A 20,084-nucleotide genomic window follows, 5' to 3' on the forward strand; every position below is an offset into this window, starting at 1 on the left:
CTTTGGGGCCATGTTGACACGGCTACAGCAAACACGAGCCAACTCTCTCATTATGCCTATGAGCCATTAATCGAGCACGAATCTCGAAAACCGCATTCATTTGTCACCAGCACGCCACTGTCAAAACATCATTACAAAATTCCAAAGAAAACAGAAGCATTAATGGTGAACAAATGAGCAGAACAGTACAGGTCAACAATTCAACAAATCCAAAGCACGCAGAGCCGCCATGTTAGCCTACATAAAGCTCCCCTTGCGTGTGTTAGTGCTGAACACTAAATCCCGAAAATAGCCATTGAGCATATAGCCTCAGCACTGCTTAAATACAGCGCACGAGCAGTGTGACGCACACAACGTTAATGCTAACTCTTTGTGTTTGCTGTTATACGTTTTGCAAAAACTGCCTATTGTCCTTCCTTTGGCACCACATCCCAGGACCTCAGTGATAATCCCTAATAAGCCTTATAGACCTTAATGTACCGTATCTACTTGCATAATGATCGCACTTTTTTGTCAAAAAAATTGCCGCAAAGTCAGGGGTGCGATCATTGCGCGGGTTAAATTTCCCATGAAGACACATTTTTTTTTTTCATCCTGCATTTGCTGCGGGATGACAACAGGTCAACAAACAGGCGGCTGCTGCTGTAACAGTGCAGGACACCAAAACAAAATGACGGCCGGCGAAGCAAGCCAAACGCGCCAAACGCGATTTTTTTTTTTTTCTTTTCGTAAGTATATTACGTGCACTGAAACAGTTTCTTCCATATCATTGATGAATAATATTGACACGTGTACTTATCTTTATCGGGCGACCACGTTTCGCCACCTAACAAATGTAATCGCACAGCGCGGGACGCGCCTGCATGTATCCGAAGTTTCTGGAAAGTTATCGATGCTTCTACCCGGCTGTCTGTTGTCGCCGAACGTTGTGTTATCTGATTTCATCGCGTGACGCGAATGGTGTAGAACTTTGTGGAAGGTACGCGGGTCCGAACGATTAGTCTGGAACATTCGACGACTGCTGTATAAAAGCCGACGCGCTTGACTCGCTGATCAGATTTCCGACGATCGCCGACCGTGTTCGCCGCTATCGTTCTGCTATAAGTGTAGCCTGTTTTTGTGGGCACAGGTTCGGCAAATAAAAGCTAGTTTTGTATTCCACCGTATTGCTACTTTCTTCACCGTCACTACCACGTGACAATATCATTAATATCGGTAAGTCTGTGGCGATGCCGTAGCCATGTCCACTTTGAGGGGACAGAAACAGAGATGGGCATGCTTAGCTGCCAGTGACATAGAAACACATGGCGGGTATGCTGCGGAAACTGCGGCATTTGTCTTCACTACTATCTTAATACGGCACGTTTCCGCTAAAGGTTGGCGAATATCTTAGCTGTGTTACAAGCGTCGGCATATAAGTAGGGTACAATTCTAACGTATCAGTGTAAACGTGGCTACTATCATTGCCGCTCGCGATTTGTTGCGTGCCCACGAGTGCAGACGAGAAGAATCGAAAGACACCTCTTTTGTTATTGTTGTTGACCACAACCATTATAAAGCCTACAAATAATAAAGCCAAGGCAAGTTTGGCTGTAGCTTTTTTTGTTTTTCATGGAAGTGTGGAAAGTGATGAAAGGAATAAAATGGGGCATCTACTTTAGAATGTTTGGTGCGTGCAGACCCCTTGGTATATCTTGATGAGTCGTTCATGTAGCAGTCGACAGAATTCGACAGATGGTAAGTACAATCATCCTTAGCTAGACTTGGCACCCGACATATCGCTGCGGCAAGTTCGCGGTGTGATCATTAAGCGGGAAAAAAAAATTCGAATTTTGACGACAAAATTCAGGGGTGAGATCATTACGTGAGTGTAATCATTATGCAAGTAAATACGGTAGTACACAGAAATGGCAGTGATAGTGACGTGAAAACTTGGAAAAAAATTGACATGGAAACAAGAGCTAGATGCAAAAAGAAGTATCCTGTTATGCTTTTACTTCATTGAATGATGAAATAAGCTACAAATCATTAAGAACAGTTCATTTCACACAGATAGCAAAAGGGTGGATTTTGAGGTGGGCTAATCCCTCCAACCAGCACTGACAGCTTTCTACGCCACCTCTTCAAGGCAACAGCGAAGCCTGAACTTTCTATTTCAACAGTGAAGAGTAAAGCACCTTGATCCCTGCAATAATCTTTTGTCTGCAGAGGGACATGGAGCGCCTGTTCTGCTTTATGTCACATACATCTTCTTTTGGATTACTTTGTCTTCATAGAATTGTGACTGTTAGTTTGGAGAGTTCAAAGAAGCACCAGAAGCAGCAGAAGAAATAAAGGCAGTGCATCTAGCAATCAAGTAAAAGTGAAGCTTAAGTGAAAGAGTAAGAAGAGGCCCTAATATCATTTTGAGTCCTTTCAATATTGTAATATTGGCTTTTGTGTTTGTTTCAAGCACGGTGAAGCTGAAAAACAAAGAAAATGTTGTTTTTCTTTAGATTCTTTGGTAAAGCTGAGAAATGTGACAACTACACTTGGATGATAGCTAAAACGGCATCTCACATGCACCCTTCTGGCTTCAACCGACAAATAGCACTCTGTGCTGTTGCAGCTGGTGCAGAATATGGAATTCTGAAGCAGACTAAAGTTTCAATTTTAGCATTGCCCCAAGAGAGCGGAATAACGTCAACAGGCTTCATTGAATGCAAAAACAGAAGTTGCATGTTCAAATAGCCTTTTTGGCCCCTTTAACAGACATCCAGAATGATTGAGGCCTATCCAGATACACCAGAAACGAGAAGCATGAAGCCACAAGTCATCCTTTTATGTTAGTCAAGCTGCTGCCTACATATTCACATGCTCATTCCCCTCTCTCCCCTCTGCCCCACATTTTCAAGTGTCTACAAAGCAATGATACATCCAGTAATGCTATACAGAAGTGAAACTACTCCAATGAAAACAGGCTAATGCTCAGAAAATACAAGCAGCTAAGGAAAGAACACTGAGACAGATGTCTCAAACAATAAAGTGAGGGAGAGTTCAGAACAATTACATCCCAGGATAATTCAAAGTCACTGCCACAATGTTCAACAGGGAATTTTGTCAAATTAAGTGGGATATGCATTACCACATTTACACCATAGTGCAGATACGACCATGATATCAGCATGTTTGTGCATCTCGAATGTTGTAGCCACATGAAGGAAAACTGGCCCATCCTATATGATTGTACACCTGAGCATGTTCTCAAACTTAAGTGGATATATCAACACCACCTTGAATGTACAATGATGCCCCTATAAGTAGGGGACAGCGACATCTCCAAATCGTTTGATATGGTGATCACGAACATACTTATTGCTATCAGCACTGTTGAAGAAGTATATTTAAGTAATGCCCAGCCTTTACGGACTACATGCATCAAGACAGCTCTATGTGCACAGATCGAGCTCTGGCGCACATAACCGCAATGTTTCAACATGCTCTATTTTCATAAAGAAAAGCAGCACACCATACAAACCCAGAAGAGGAACATTAACCCATTCAGGGTCAATGACGTAAATATGCGGTGCCGCGAACAAGTCCAAAATCGTCGATGCCATATATTTATGGGGAGGGGAGGCTCGTGAAATCTATAACTGGCTCTGGTTGGCGATAACATGAATTAGCAGAAGTTTGTCACACGTTTCGCTTTCTTGACGGGCACACAACCACACAGTTTTCTTGAGTTCGCTCATCTACAGTACGCAGTTCGATTACGCTATGGACGTAAACAGTGCAAGAGCAGGAACATTTGAGACTTGCAAAATATTCTCGTGTGCGCATTTTCTAAGCCTTCAACTATGTGTATAACAATGCATCAAATGTTTCATTCTTAAAAGCTTATTTTCTTTTTTTATTGTTGTTATTCATGAATAAAGAGTACATAAATACCAACACAAAATATTTTTTTCTCACCCTAGAAAAATTACGGCAAATTTTTTTCGAAATAGGCCTCTCAGAAGAATTGAAATCTGCAATAAAAAAAATCTACCCTGGGCGGTCGCATAAGGCAAAAAGAATCGACCCTGAAAGGGTTAATAGTTTTCTAATCAAAGTCATTGAAAGCCTCACACTTCAGTACATTGGTGAAAAGGTTGGCCACTTTCTGCACAAATAGTTTCTTGTTGAAATAACTGTAACATCCCGATGCCCACTTCTGCATGCGGCAGCATGAAGCAAACATAGCATTCACTATCCTCCTGTACATTGGGTCACCACGCATCAGCTGAACAAAGGCAGCTGGCATGACGCCCACAATACAAATATTGTGGGGGTCAACCTAACAAGTGTGCGCATCAAGATAATGTATCCAACTAAAACCTATGCACACAAACTTCTACTGCGAATTTTTTTGTTGCAAGATACCTGAACATACAGACCGAATTAATGATAGCACATGAACATTGTATGCTCCTCCGGCCCCCACCTGATAAAGGTGCTCATAAAGTACTGATGAGAATGCATGAAGCAAAACAGCTCTATCTTTAAAACAAATAGGTTTCTTTGGCTCTTCTGGCCATTTTTGTGGTCATTGGTTGGCAGTCGGAGGTTGGTGTTGAAGGCTGCAGGTTGGAGGTTGGAACAAAAATGCCAACACAAAAGGCGCCCATGCGCATTTTGTAGGGCATATTTGTTGCCAAACGACAGCTGTCATAGACAGCTCATTTAGATGCTTGCACTGTCGACTTTGTAGCACGCTACTACATGCCACAATGGTCCCGTCACAAAAGACGACAACGGCACGCCTAGCATGCTGAAAGTGTGCGAGCAGTGGAACCGGAGGAATCAGGCTTTCACCTGATTGAGTGGGTTCGGCTAAAATATATTTTGTGGACACCAGGCACCATCGTCTGTATGGTTTTTCTTCACCCACAAATTGGCAACTTCAGACTTCGTGTCATCACTCTCCCCTCCAGGTGCCTTAGCCACTTCACTGGGCCTACCGCCGCAAGGAGCTCAAGCCCTGCCTTCTTTGAAGTGCGCTTTCTATCCAGTCAGCTATGGCCTCAGATTCTCCCGATAATGTACTGCCGTCAGTGCCACTACCCCGCAATCCCAAGGTCTCCACTCTTGAGCTCCCGGAGTTCTGGTCGTCGCACTTGGAACTTTGATTCATTAACACCAAATCCTTGTTCTGTTGCCACTGCCTCATTTCGCAGTTGACTATGTTTGACCACGTTGTTGGAGTGCTTCCACCTACTGCTGCAATTGTTCGCAATGTTCTACGCTCCCCGCCCATCGACCGCCCTTATGACCACCTTTAAGGGGCCCTAAACCACTTTTTATCGTAGTGGAGAAAGGCGTTTGAAGTGAAAATAGGCTCCAAGAGAAATACTTTGCAGCAAGAGGTACTTCAATGCGTTCAGCAGAAACAGTGTTATTGGCAATCAAACATGGCTTCCACTGTGCTCCCATTCCTTCTTCAATGCCTTGCACTGCGAAGGCTACGGCGCAGTGGGGCATGCCCACAAGGCTCAGCCTTCTAAATGTCACGGTGGCGCGCAGTTCAAATTTCATTTTAAAGACACCATGACTTCCGCTTTTGGTGCCTACGATGCACTAAACATAAGCCAAACGCAGTTGTACTCAGCGAGCCACAGTGCACTTAGTCAGTGGACTGGTGGCGGCACTCCGCGGCAGCCATGGTATCTACGCCATGTAGCCAACTGCAGCTTATGTCAGCTATCGGCCAATAGCAGCTATCTAAGAGAATGATGAAATAGTGCGTCTATAAGAGAGTGAGGACACGGCTTTCTGTTGAAAAGAGAGCATTTGAGAGAGAGGTGGCTTCGCAATCCGCTTGCGAGCTCCACGCACTGCGTACGACAGCAACACTTGGCTGAGATGTTCACAGCAGCATATGCTACCCGTGGACTATGCTATTTCACCAAGCCCGAGGGGTGGTTCAGGGCCCCTTTAAGGCAACACTCATGCAGCGCATCATTGAAATGGAGCAGCACTGATTACAGCAACTTCTTACATTAGAGGACCTCGGCAAAAGCAAACCTACCGACTTACTGCATGGCATGCAAGCCTTGGCTGCTGATTCAGCACCTTCAACTGACAGCACACTTCTCCGGGAACTTTTCCTGCAGCGTCTTCCACTGCAGGTGCACATGATCCTGACCGCATCTTCATTCTCAATGTTGGAATCTCTGGCCCACTTGGCCGACAAGACCGACAACCTACATTACCGCAAGATTTGTGCTGACTAATGGCTCTGTTCTCTACAGAATTAACCAATGAAACAACAAATGCTACCTGCATAGATTCACTACAACAAATATATGTCATCAAGTGCACCATTTGTTTTAATAAGGCGAATAGCTTTTTGGAGCGTTCCACTATTTGCTTACATTGACAATCTTCGTAGATGGTTCCTGCTCAAATGTTATTTATTTCAACCTTTGAACTTGTACTAGTTCCAACTCTCGACACCAAGACCAATATGAAAAACAAAATTTAGATACAGAATTACAATAACATTGATGTTAGTGAAGTGCAGTGTTCCGTCAATAGTTTTCTTACCAGAAGTGAAACCACTTTGCAAGGAGTATCGTATTTACTTGAATATAACGCGCACTTTTTTCTGATAAAACAAGTCCAAAAATTGCATGCACGTTAGAATCGAGTACAACCTTAAATCTGTGTTACCATATCACCATCAGCATTTCAATATGGCCGCATCGTAAGTGCTTTGAGCCTAGCTACCTTAGCTGTAGCTTCCTCCAAGCACTGTAGTATATCTGCTTAGGTTAGTCCACCACCTGTCTTCCCGTTTTCTGTGTTTGCTCTATCAGCATGGAAGTGCTGACTGCAAAGACACGCCGAGTTCAGCATGATACCGCAACAAATGGAAAGTTATCACGTGTGCGGAGACAGGCGAAAATCAGGCCGCATCACGGGCGTTCGGAGTTCCCGAAACTTGTGTGCAAGACTGGCGCAAACAGGAGAGGCGTTTTTCTCTGGTGGCTGCTGCGTAGGCACGGCCGCGCAGCCCCTATCATGAAAGCTATCTATGATGGAGACAGTCTACGCATCTAGGCGCACTGCGCTGTGTTCTCGTAGCTTAGTTCACGTTGAAGCGTGAGGCTGCACAAAGGACAATTCGCTTGCTCCTGCTACCACACTTTCTCACTACAGCGTTCTGATAAAATGTTTCCGCGGTCATTGAGTGAGAGGTGTTCATGTTTGCTTGTGTGTGCATGACACCATGCTTGTTAATTTAGCTAGTAAGCGAATGTTTAAAAGTTTATACAGCCAATAAACTACTATACTTCCTTTGCATAACTGTGTACTAATTTTCTATCGCAATCGATGCTTTGCTTTCGGGCAAAACTGCAAGTTTTTTTTATTTATCACAATTTATAGTGAATTGGGAGTAAATCTTTGTTTTTCCAGATGAGATAAAATTGTATTTCTCTATGAAAGAATGAGGTGTGTGGTACTGTAAAGGACATTTATTTTATTTAGGCTGTGGCAGACAGGTGCGCATTACAATCGATGGAGCATTATAATCGAGTCAATATGGTATGCCAACTCTCAGTTCCAGCTGTACAGCTCAGTGGCAGTCTGAAAGGGAGAATGACGGGGCGATCGCACCTCCCCTCCCCCCCCCCCTGAGAACGTTTTCACTTTTCATGCCACCATCACTACACGTACAAATGGACACAATGAGCGCTGCTGACATTTGGGTGCGCGAGAAAAGTAGGGGAAAGGTCTGTGGAGTGCAGACAGCCACAGTTTCAGCAAGAATAACTATTCAACAACATGCCAGTGTCAGAGACCGGCGAGGAGGGTTTGTGCAATGCAAAAGCTCCTTGCTTGTTGCCGCCGCATGGATGAAGTTGTGCAGTTTGTGTTTCTTGGCATGGATGGTTGTCTGATAAGCAGATTGACCCAAGGATGATGCATCGACCACAAAGCTAAGTGCTTCAGTCGCCCGGGACTCCAAGAAAGCAAGAATGCCCTGCCTGTAGCAGTAGAACATTGTGGTCCCACCCAAGCCACACTTCTCCCACTTTCTGGATTATGTTTAATCAGTCTCAGTACAGTGATCATGACACTGCATGCTGAAGGAACTCCATTAAAAGGAGGAGGAAGCAGGAATATAGAGGGAAAGACAGGGAGGTTAGCCAGTTCTCAGACCGGCTGCCTACCCTGTGGAACTCCGTGAAGTGCTCATTACAGAAAGCACTTAATTTGGCCGATCATTGCCGTAGGTGCTCATGCACCGCGCAGTTTCAAAGCACCCATTGCTCCGGCAGCTCCAGAGGCAGCTTAATAGAGGAAGCGTTCTGAATCAAAAAAGCTGTGATAGGTGTGAAAGCACCCCCCCTGATTCTCACCAAGAAAGAGTGTTTGTATCTCGAAATTAACCTGTCCATCAATCTGTTCCTATAGCTCTTGTGTTGGAGGGTGGAAGGGGAAAAATGAATGTTGCTTCCATGTGTAGAGATTCTGGGCATCCCATCCCATGAATCCTACGCTTCCGTGTAGTAAAAATTTCAGAGGTTCTATAATGAGCACCAACTAGCCGAACTGTCTTCTCTAGTTCGGCTAAGTGAATAATAGGAGGCACTGTTGCTCACCATAAAGCCCTTGTCAAGGAGCTGTTGGTCAAGCCATCGCACCTAACTGTGGCATGAGGAACTGTGCATTTCAGTGCTTGACTCTCATTCACAGAGTGCACTTCTCCCCCTGAGTGTGGCCCTCATCCCACAAGGAAGAAGCGTGAGCACAAAAGCTTTTCGAGAATTACTCAAAATTTTGTCATAGTTGCCCCACACATGACAACCGAGAGGGAATGTATTGTCGTCAAGTAGTCTTTTACTATACCACTGAACCCTCACATAATAGAGAGGTCTGCCGGTGATAAAGGCAAAGCTGCTGAATGGCAACAATACTTTGTTCTACTACTATGTAGATGGGAGAGTATTTTAGTCAGGAAATACCTTTCTCACGCATGTGCAGAATATTCCTGCAAGTGGTTCATTTACTTGTATGAATACAGAAAAGGAAAAAAAGAAAAGAAATTTGCTGATGGAGAGCCCATTCTAATGAAACAACTCTGAACTGTTCTGAACTCTGAAACAACTCTGAAACAACGCTTCAGAACAACCATAACATTAGGCAAGAGCAGGCGTTAACAGACAGTACACCTGCTTCAAATGGTCAGCCTCATCGATTCCCAAGTGTGAACAAACAACAATAAGTGTTGTGTGATGAGGACTTGTATGGGCCAACTACAAAGCCATGATTGCCAGTTCCATATAAACGTCTCTCTAGCGATAAAGGATGCTAAGTTGATCAGGCAGCAGATCACTGAAAGTGAGAGAAACTTGCATATGATACTACAGAAATTCTGATGCAAAGCTTCACTGCTGTATTCTAAATGCAGAAGCAACATAGCATGCACACTACTAGGACAGATGATTGAGTACAATCAAACCCACTTATAGCAATATTCGAGTGCCCAGAAAATTCCATTGTTATAACCGATAAATGTTAGAACCGGGTTGCATGTGTGGAGATGCTCGATGCTCGCGCATCCCCTGATATTTTGCGTCTTCTGTAATCTGGCTTCTCCGCATAGCTATGCACCGGTCGCGGTTGGTGTAGTTGCAGCATATTACAAGAGATGGTGCGAGTGTTGCGCTGCTAACACCGCCTAACGGCGGGGTTGCTCGGGCAAGAAAGGGAGTAGGTTTCCCTCTTTGGCTTGCAGTCAACGAGCGACGCGGACGTTTCACGAGCTCACCCACTATTCGTGGCACTATCCTGGAAAAGGCATGGAAGCAGGACAACAGAATGGATGAACACAATCGTTCAAATGCAACACCGTTTGCGTTACTGTATAGACCGTTTTTTCGTAGGCGCCGCCATATTGTGAACACAGTGGCGCCGCCTATAAGCAGCGCCATACTGGCTTGGGTGAAAGCGGTCTTTTGCATGGCAGGTATACGCTCGGCGGTAGGTTCTGGCGTTTGTTTTCGCGGTCGTGCGGTCTGTTTAGTATGACATGCGTCTTCTACGTGGTAAACGGTCCTGTGAGACATGCTGAAGTGGTTTAAGGCGTCATGGCCGGAATTTCTGCTGGCGTTGAGGTGGACGGAACACGCAGCGCGATGTGTGTGCGTATATTTGAGCCTACAATCAGCCTCGGAGATCAATTGTGTATTTCTGAATGTTTCAATCACTAATGTGACCTTATTGCAGTATTATCTTCTATTTCTAAGCTGCGGTTTAGGAGCCATGACACATACGCGACGATCGTAACAGTGTGGGTACCGTTCTACTACGATAGGAGCTGTGCTGTTATACTTTGACAAGCATTCAAACTGTTCACTGCAGGTTACACTGCGTGACTACTTGGTTCGATGGATGAGGTTTCCACCTATGAATAAAAGTTTTGGCTAGTAATAGCATCATACCTTACAGTCTGAATTAAGCTTGTCCAGCAAAGCGACCGTTTACGAACTGCACGAGCGTCCTAAGCAGTAGTAGGTGCTGAATTACAGATATCTTTGTTCTATATAGCGCATGGTCCAAGCATACGGCATCAGCGGTTATATATTTATAAAAGTTGTGCAGCGTTAGCCCGTTTTCTCTTGCTTTTTAGAGAAAGAGGATGATAACCAAATTTTTCTTGCAGTTGTGTTCGTTCAGTTCTCTACGACGCACTCACACGTATTAGGGAAATCTTGCGCTCAAAAATAGCCATCGCATTCTTTTTATGCGAACCCTCTCATATATCATATGGCTGTATACAGGCCAAAAGGGCAATGCCGAAGCACACAGCTTATATATATGTATCGTGCTGGCTCACCAACCGCAGTGATCGCTGTGTTGAGCAGCGCCATGGGCCACATGCAGCAAGGCTAGCGTAGACATATGGTAATTTCAAGTGTACTAGACTTGAAATGCGTGAGAACGATGCCAGTGTATCACAAATATTTGATAGCGCTTGCCGCTCAGATATTTCGTGGTTGCCTTAGGTTGGCCGTGCACAGCACGCGCTCTTATGTTTTACTCCCTATGCCAATCGATCAGACAGTGAGCTGATTTACCATTTAATGCTGGTAATACAGACACGCCGGTTTCCTTTGTTGATTTAAAATCGATATAAACAAAATAGTAAAAAACACATACACGCACAGCGACTGATAATGCGCGTACACCGCGGCTGATTATGTGCGTCACATTTTTGCGCCCCCCAAGACATAATTCCGCCTATAGTAGTTACCGATGCACCGAAAGGCTTCCCTGATGACCCTATATGAACGAACATGACGTAAATTTCACAAAGTAAGATCTAAAACATCTCGAAATCGTTCCGCAGCACGCGACAGCAATACTTTCAAGCAGCGCCGCACCGGATCGCCCAAGCCAGAGAGGAGGAAAGGCTCTCCACGCGCCCTATCCTCCTCGCCTGATGAAACGGTCTATATGCGAACAATTAGGTGTGGATGTCTAACCTGGGAGCCAACGTATTCGCTCGCTATCCGGTCACAGTGAGTTGGGCTCCCTCGATTTGTTGCGCGCCTGTTGGCATGTTTGATTTGGCTAGCAGGCACTAGTGTATCAAAGGTGCAATAAATGCCCTTGTGATTGTTTGCCCTACCATGTTGTCGTTCCTTTGCCCCAAGAGCACCTGTGAGACTGCACACATGAAAAAAGGCAATATAGGGGGATGGCAGAGCTGTTGTGAAAAAACCATAATGGCAGGGAGGGCAGCGCCCCTCCCCACCGCCTTCCTCCATCCAGCTGCTGATTGTGTTGACTCATTTAACTGTTTAGCTCTGCTTCCTGCACACTCCAATCGCATGTAACAAGCTGCGGCTGTTGGCATTCAAGAATGGCACTGCTATAACAACTGCAAAGAGGGGCCACAGGTGGCAAGTGACATGCAAGCTCTGCCGAGGCATCGCTTAGGTGACCCCAAAAGGGGCCTTTTAAAAAATGTGAGAAGGTTGCCACGGCAGCTTCTCAGCTTGAGAAACCTAGAAGAAATGCTGGGATGAGATTGCCACAAGCATCTCGGCACGTACTTCTTACTAGCTTGCATGAGAAAACCCTATGTCTGTCAGCCTTGCTTGCTTTAGACGAAGCTTGCCGACATCCTTCTCTAAGGCATCCACGTGCTGCACATAGTGCAGCGGAAGGTCCATCGTGAAAACAAAACAACGGAGTGAAAGAATCAATTGCAGCACCTCCTGTGAGAACAACGTTGAGGCAGCCTGCCCTACTGCATGATCACTGCCGTCATTGCCATCACTGTTGCCGTTGCTATCCGATGCATGCATGCTTGAGACGACCGCCTCATCAGTTATTTGTGATGTTTCTAATGTGTCGTCCGCATGTAGAAACTCCTCGAGTCCTGAAGCATCCTCGTCAACTGTGCACCAAAGTTCAATCATCACTTCGTCAGTGGGAGCTTCGCAGGCTTCCTATTAATCACTATTGCCTCAGACAAAGCACGCTTTGCTAAAGCAGTTCAGCATGATAAAAGCGCTTATGTCAAACCAGACACTAAAGATAAGCTGCATGGCTATCAATAAATTGATCTTCAAGTCTAGTTGCTCCCTGTTTGTCCATGTGGCCATGTCCATCAACAAGACTAACTTGTTCAGGATGTGGCGAAGATACATGGCCTTAAACTTGGTGATCACGCTGCCATCCATGGGCTGCAAGCCTGCTGTCGTGTTCAGCAGCAGGAAAAGAAACTTCCATGCTTGAGGGCTTAGGCAAGGAGCGGTGGGCCCTACAATTACCTAGGATGAGCGCCACCTTCCTTTTAGATAGCTCGAAACATTGATCAACTCCAAGAGCCACTCATGGAAAAATTCTTACGTCATCCATGCCTTGCGGTTGTGACAGCAGCATACCGGTATCCTGGCAGCAATGCGGAAGCAGCAAGGATTTTTTATTTCCTGATCACGACTTGTCGCTCCCGTCCATGTTGGCACACAAAATCACAGTGAGGCGCAGCTTGCTGTTTTTGCTGCCCTTACACGTGTCTCCTTTGAGTGCATGCATCTTGGACGTCAACATCTGGAAGAACAGTCCTGTTTCGTCGCCATTATATACGTCGGTGTTAATGTAGTTGTCAAGGATGCGGGGCAGCATTTCTTCCACCCACTTCTGCTTCGCCTTCACGTCAAGCGAAGTTCCTTTGCTGGTGGCGGCTTTGTAAACAATGCTGTGCCTCTCTTTGAAGCACTGTACCCAGCTGCCGCCTGGCTGGAAGTCCACGTTATTGATGAGTAGGACAAACTGCTTTGCCTCTGTGGCCAGAATTGGCCCGGTGATGAGCACGTTGATGGCCTGGGCACCAAGAAACCACTTGTAGAGGGCCTCTTCCACATCTTTATAGGCACCTTGTCGAATGTGTTTGCGTTTGCGTCTGCTGTCTGCCAAGCACTTTTCTTTATCAAACTCCTCTGCTGAGCAGATGATTGTCGAAACTTTCACTTGCAAAAGTCCATACTTTTTCGCCAAGTCACACACATTTTTACCGTCTTTGTAGTCCTTCATGATAGTACACTTCGTTTCCAAACCTAAAGCAGTGGGCCTTCTTTTCACAGGCAACATTGTGCATTGCCAATGATCAGCGGGCAGATCAGCCATCTTCCATTTCAGCGGCAAGTCAAACGAGGCGGAGAAACCATGTGGCCAGGAACGAATTCGACGCAACAAACAAAGATGAGCACGAGCGACTTAACCCATTGGCAGAATTGTGCAGAATAAGGGGCCAACTAGCAATCTGGGAGCAGCGCTGTCAGCACAGTTGACGTGGTCCATTCGTGTTTCAGAGGGTGGTGTGGCATAGAGCAATGGGCGGAGCCCATTCATGTTCGGAGGAGTGGAAGGGCAACAGAAGAGAGGCACGGGAGGCTGACAATGCGGAGAAGGCTGGAAAATAGATTCTATTGTATGAGCAAGCAATGGCCGTCGTGGCGGCGGGCGAGAGTGCAGTGGCTCGAATTTCTCTTTTTTTTTTTTTTTTTCAAGGATTTTGCATTCCATTACTTTTCGACGCGGACACCCAGCAGCCAGACTTCATCATTATAACCGATAATGCAGCATAGGGGCATTGTAGTAAGCAGGTTATTTCACCATAGAAAACATACAACAGCTGACGGTGCAGCAGCTCATAATTGTTATAATCACTATATCGTTAAAACCGGTATCATTATAAGTGTGTTCGACTGTAATTAGGGAATACAAACAATCAGGGCCACAATGGATTACATTGTTCACGATGAGCTCATGAATGCTTCTTCTTATATAAATACATAAATGCAGCAAGTCGTAAGCAAAATGCTGCCGTGTTTCCTCTTCAAAGAAAAAGTTTTGCTCTTGCTAGCTTTTGTCCTCTCCAAAAGCAATGTCAGGGACCGTTGCTGTGTACAAACCTCATAAGGCGAGGCTCTGTGTTGTGAATGAGTGCATGGGCTATAGCGAAAGCAGCCATGGCAAGAAAGTACACAGGCCCAAGAAGCCTTACCTCTGTGCTGTTGGAATGTGTGCCTGTGATAGGTGGACTGTTTTCCCACTTGCAAGCAATCTGTAGGGTCTCGGCTGTCTTCTGTTGAATGCTCTTCGTGTCGTCCAGCAAAGTGATCTCGTAGAATTCTTGGATGTCTGCAAGGGGTGGGAATTAGACAATATAAGTGAAACAAAATTCACAGAGAAATTACGACAGTTTATACACGACGGGGGCAAATTCAACTAATAAATTCAATACCAACATTTAGCAACATTTGCAAAATTATTACAATGCCCTAGTAATGAGATGTCCTGCAACAGATGCTGCTGACACAGAAATGAAACCACTTCAAGATGACATGCTTATTTATCGTTGTCCAACATCTATGCTTCATTGTTGGCAGTAAGTCCTTGTTGCAAAAGTGACTGAAAGATGCCTGAAGAAAAAATAATACAAAGTTGACATGCAGCTTTGGGATAATTGTTCAGTAGTTAAGGCCCTGATCATAATGATGCAATGATGACTTAAAAAAGAAAAAAGAAAGGACAACGACATGCATCCTATCAATTTAAGCTTGCACTTGGTTTGCCTGTGCAGGCTGCCTTTCTGCAATACCACACGACACAAACAGCCATGGCAGCGGCAACATTGAAACACGGTGAAACACAGTGAAATGCACATGTACCCATCACTTGAACTGGCCATGCCCAGAAGGTGGCGCTGACACTACAGTCAGCCCCGCACACTGCTGTTTATGTTTTAGTTATTCCCAATGGCACAATTCACTTCCAATTATTCAATGTCGGAATTTTTGCAGCATTGGTTATTATTATACAGCTGCAAAAACCATTCAAGATGTTTGTGAAGGTAAGCAAATAGCTTCCATGGACTGCAGAAATCAAGTGGACACACTACCAATACTTGCAAAGTACCTTGCTAGCGTCTATAGCAGTGTTTCATGATGGCAACACAAATTATGTCATGTTTTGGTAAACAGAATGAGAGCGTGATGGCAACGCTAGTGGTGGCATGAAGATGATTATGGGAAGACGACAGAGATGATGACAGCATAATGATGGCACCATGACCAAGACAGCATGACAACAATGGCATGCCAACGGCTGCACACCTGCACTTTCTTGTTCGCTCATTTACTCCACAAAGGCCAGATACTCCTCCAACCACTCACTTTAAACATGCAGATCACATGCACTGTCGGAGTCGGTCTAAGTAAAGCTGTGGTGAGCGAGCAAGACGAAACAGCGTATCTTGACAAGAGGCACAGCAGACTTCAGCGACAAACACACCCCGCAACACTGTCAGCTCAGACAGCTGAGAAATGCGACACAGCGCCGCTACCAACCACAGCATATAAACCTTCAGATGCCATATAGCTCTCGTACAACAGCAAATGCGTCTATGAGAGCTAGCTGGCAGTCGGAGATGAACATGCCTAGCAATTCAGTTGCACAAAAGCATGCGCCTTCGCATCACCTGAGGAAGTTTAGCCGCTGACCACTAGAAAATGGGTGAAATGGCCAAAGAGGGCTTTTGCTTTAAAATGGTTTAAAAGCCCCAAAAGGCTCACAAACTTTCGCATGAACAAGCTCTTTTCTTTGTTTTACTGACGTGACAAACATTGAAAAATTTTAACATAGAGTAACCGCCAACAGAAAGGCAGATTGTTAGCACATATTGTGCCAAATGTGTGAATGGGAATATTTTCTATTCAATTTGTGAGGCATATAATGCCAACACTCCAATAATGCCCCTGGCCTTATGCATAGAGAAGGAAAACAAAACCTGAATGATTAGAATACAAGAAAACAGAGGAGGACAATGGCAGGAAGGGAGAATATGAGATGCTAGCAGGCAAGAACAGCACATTAGCATGGTCTTGTTAAAAGGCTTCTTTTTAATGAAGGCAATATTTTGTATTTCTAAACCCTTCCACCTTGTCAACAGTATATGTACAATTGCGGCAGACTGAACTGAACTTAAAATTAGAAACAGGACTTGGACTATGGCAGGATAGTTCTTTGCATAAGATGTGACCAGGCTTTATAGTGTACACTGACATAATGAGGCTGTCAGTACAGCCCTTGCCTCCAAGAACAAGTGCTGATGACCATCACAAGATGCTTCAAATAAAGAAAAGCTAAGCAGAACACATTATTTAATTCAAACATGAGGTAAACTGATTTCGGCTATCCACCACAGGTCAAATTAACAGGATTCAACAGTACCATATTTTTGAATTCCTAATGACAATGTATGAGAACACTTCGGATGAAAACTACGATCTGTTGACTGGAGTTATTGTGGCATCCTAATAAATAATTACAAGTGAACATTGGTAACTGTTGGTCCTGTGGCTAGTTTCAAAATTTCTGAATAGTACTTGTTCAAGTCTTGTAGCAAACATGCCTGCCTCTGGTCTTCACACTTAATGTCTAACTGTCAACCACCATTTCTTTTCTTACTCCAAAACACAAAACTCCATGGCACATATGCCATGTTACTCTTTGCAGTAATGCTGTCCTATGATGTGCATTAGGATAGCACTGCTTTCACATGCCCATAGTCATAATAGCACTCCCAGAAGACGTAGTTAGTAGCCAACCACACTAGTACTTGCAACATCAAAGCTGCCAAAAAAACAGACTTCACAAGGGCAGATGGAGGCACGGATGTAGCAGCTGGAAGAATGCTTTGTAGAGAAGATAAAGCTGACAAGTTCTAGAGGTCAATGAGCTTGACCTTGTCAATCACCAAATTGTTTGCATATCCAATGATGAAGACCACAGGTGTATTCTTGGTTCAGTGTGACATCTTCACGAAGCCATCATAAGGTGGCATAAGGTAAGGCCAGATACCTTCATTATGCATAAGGTTGTGGGCTTGCTGTTGGAAGGGCTTTGCTAATGAAAACATCCAGCGGTAATAGAAGTGGGGCACAGGTGGTTGAAGAAAATGTGAAGGTGGTCGACATAGCCGTGAGGAGTTTGAGTGGAAAAAGGAGTTTGCACTAGAGTGCACCAAATAAATGGCAGATGACAGTGAATGTGATGGTTGCTAAAGGTTTAATGACTCAAAGCTGCACTTGGGCTATGAGAGACACTGCAGTGGAGTGCTTTGAATTTCACAACCTAGGGTTCTACAAAAGGCACCGAAAGCTAAGTACATGAGCATTTTGGTATTCTTTTCAAATGAGAATGCAGCTGCTGCAGCCGCCAATCAACACTGTCATTTCTTGCTCACTGGGAGAAAGTCATACCCACTGAGACTCCGCAGTTGTTTGTATGTTCATTCAGTGTACAACTTGACACAAATGGTCACATAAAACTAGTTCCTCTATCCCCACACTCTCAGTTGCACCAGACTTGCAGCCAGCTGGCTCGCACAACTTCGGAGCTACAAGACATCGACAGGCAAGCGGCTGAAGCACAAGAGCCTCACCACACAAGGCAGTCTGTTGTGATGCATTCACAGATGTCATATTAGGTATCAATAGCATTACCTCATCATTGAATATTTGCTCCAATACATTAGCGGCTGCTGTCACATAGTTGTTGCATTGTAGCATGTCTCAACTAGCATCACTAGCCTTCATTCTCACTGTGGAGAAGTCCCATGTCCGAACACCACCTGGCTGGTCCCAGCCTGTCCTGCACCCCACTACATTCTCTTTCATGGTAGCCATGTCTATGCTGCTGTTCGGCGCATGGGCTTGAGGTGGGCACAAGTTCCCACACTGCCCCTCCTTCTGTGATGACAGTGGTGGCTTCCGGCGAACGACTGTGCTATGACACCTTGCTGGGTTCCTGCTTACTAGGAACACTCAGTCAGATGCTGCCAGGATGAGGTCTTCCAAGTGCGCTGAGGCCCTTAACCAATCTAGCTGCCAGGACACACTCCTCGACGCATGCGACACCTTACCAGCCAACGTCGAAAGCAAGGTGCCATCCAGAAAAGGTGACCAGTCATGGTTGTACATCCTCAGTTTAAGCGGCTCCCCACCACTAACAGGAAGCATGCAGCTGCAGTTCGCCAAACTCAGTGCAAAGCTCACATGACAGCCAATGCATTCTTTCGGTCAAGAGCAGTTGTGAAGAATGGGGGTACTGCACCTCTTGTGCATAGCTTGCTGTCCTAAGTGCAGTAAGTATCTACTACAAAGCTGCCACGATGTTGCGCAAGGAACAACAGGTCATCAGCAACTCAAAGAAAGCAGCAGCTTTGTGCTGCTCATCAGACAGTCCCTACACACAGTCCCATTCAGAAACTTTTGGACTCTTCAACCATGGCTGCCACTGTTTTCAGCTAGCTGGTCCCTGCCCATCCTATGCTCCACTTCAGCCTCTTCCTTTGCAGCGATGTTGATGCTGCTGTTCGGTCCACTGGCTTGAGTGGACACAAGTTACCACAACACAAACCACACGAAAACAGTACATTTTCTTTAGTGTCTAACATCAAGCTGTGAACCTCTAAGCCAAATGTGGTCTCTCAAAACGTGCAAACAACTGATAAAGGCAACGTTGAAAATCCTTGTGCTCTGCAACCAGCAACTTGTCACCATGCTATGATGCCTTTGGCACGTTAAAACACTCATGCCTATTGTTGGTGAGATTTATGGCTAGCAAATGAATGAGCTCACCAGACAGGATTGAAAAGTTAGCAAGAAAGACTATATATGAGATGGACAGTGGATGCTGTTGACACGCAAGCATTAAATGTACAGCAGGGTAGTACATAACTGAAGTTAGCACAGTGTTCTGAATTTGGCCGGTGGTGCAACTCAAACAGAAAATGAATCAAGAAAAGGAGTGGGAGGCGGGGCACCTGGACTGCTATAAACTATGTATAATCACATTCCTAATTTATTGCTGTTAAGAAAACGTTTTGCAATCAGTGCCATGCTATTTTTAATATGCTGCTGTTTAATTAAGGAAGTGTTTCAGGGTTCCTTAAATTTTTGTCACTTGTCTGGTATGCATACTTGCCAACACCACATTTTCCTGAAAATGAAATGAAAACTGTGAGACCTTAGCGATTCCTGGAGCTTAGAATTCATTTACTCAACAGCAGCAGGCTCCCAGAGCAGTCATCACAATCTTCTCATGAAGAACTTCTCCTCTGCAATACACACCATGTCGTGCTCATCTCATTTGGTATTGCCTGCTGTGGCTTCCAAAATAGATTTTTCGCGTGCGACGCTCTACCAATTCAGCTACCGCGGCGCAGTTTCCCCATCCACTTTCTTGGGTATTTATGTGTCCTAGTAGAACCCTGAGAGTGTTAGCCAGCACCACCACTCAAAGACCTTGGCAGCGGACGTGGAACGTCCTTTTTGCCGCAGACGTCACGAGACCGTGATCTTTTTGGGTGAAGGCAACTGGTCAATAAACCCACACATGCTACCTGAAGGCATCAATGATGCCAGATTCGAGACCCAAGAAACATTGGCCAAGAAACATTGAGCAACACAATTTCCTGCTTGCACTTCAGCCAGAGCCCTGTATTTTCTGTCAAGAATTCTGGTTATGAAGTTATG

The 20,084-nt window shown here is 45.1% G+C and overlaps 1 protein-coding gene across 4 annotated transcripts in view; it reads right to left on the reverse strand.

Annotated features, from left to right (window-relative positions):
• The window catches only part of dlg1 (MAGUK family member discs large 1), a 735,259-nt gene that overhangs the window by 695,781 nt on the left and 19,394 nt on the right, over window positions 1–20,084 (reverse strand). For all 4 annotated transcript variants that reach the window (XM_055076706.2, XM_055076707.2, XM_055076705.2 and 1 more), the window contains exon 3: window positions 14,549–14,685. In XM_055076706.2, coding sequence (XP_054932681.1) covers window positions 14,549–14,685 — 137 coding nt within the window. The remainder of the gene's footprint in view (window positions 1–14,548; window positions 14,686–20,084) is intronic.

The sequence above is a fragment of the Dermacentor andersoni genome, chromosome 2 (genome assembly GCF_023375885.2).
Source record: "Dermacentor andersoni chromosome 2, qqDerAnde1_hic_scaffold, whole genome shotgun sequence".
Classification (NCBI taxonomy): Eukaryota; Metazoa; Arthropoda; class Arachnida; order Ixodida; family Ixodidae; genus Dermacentor; species Dermacentor andersoni.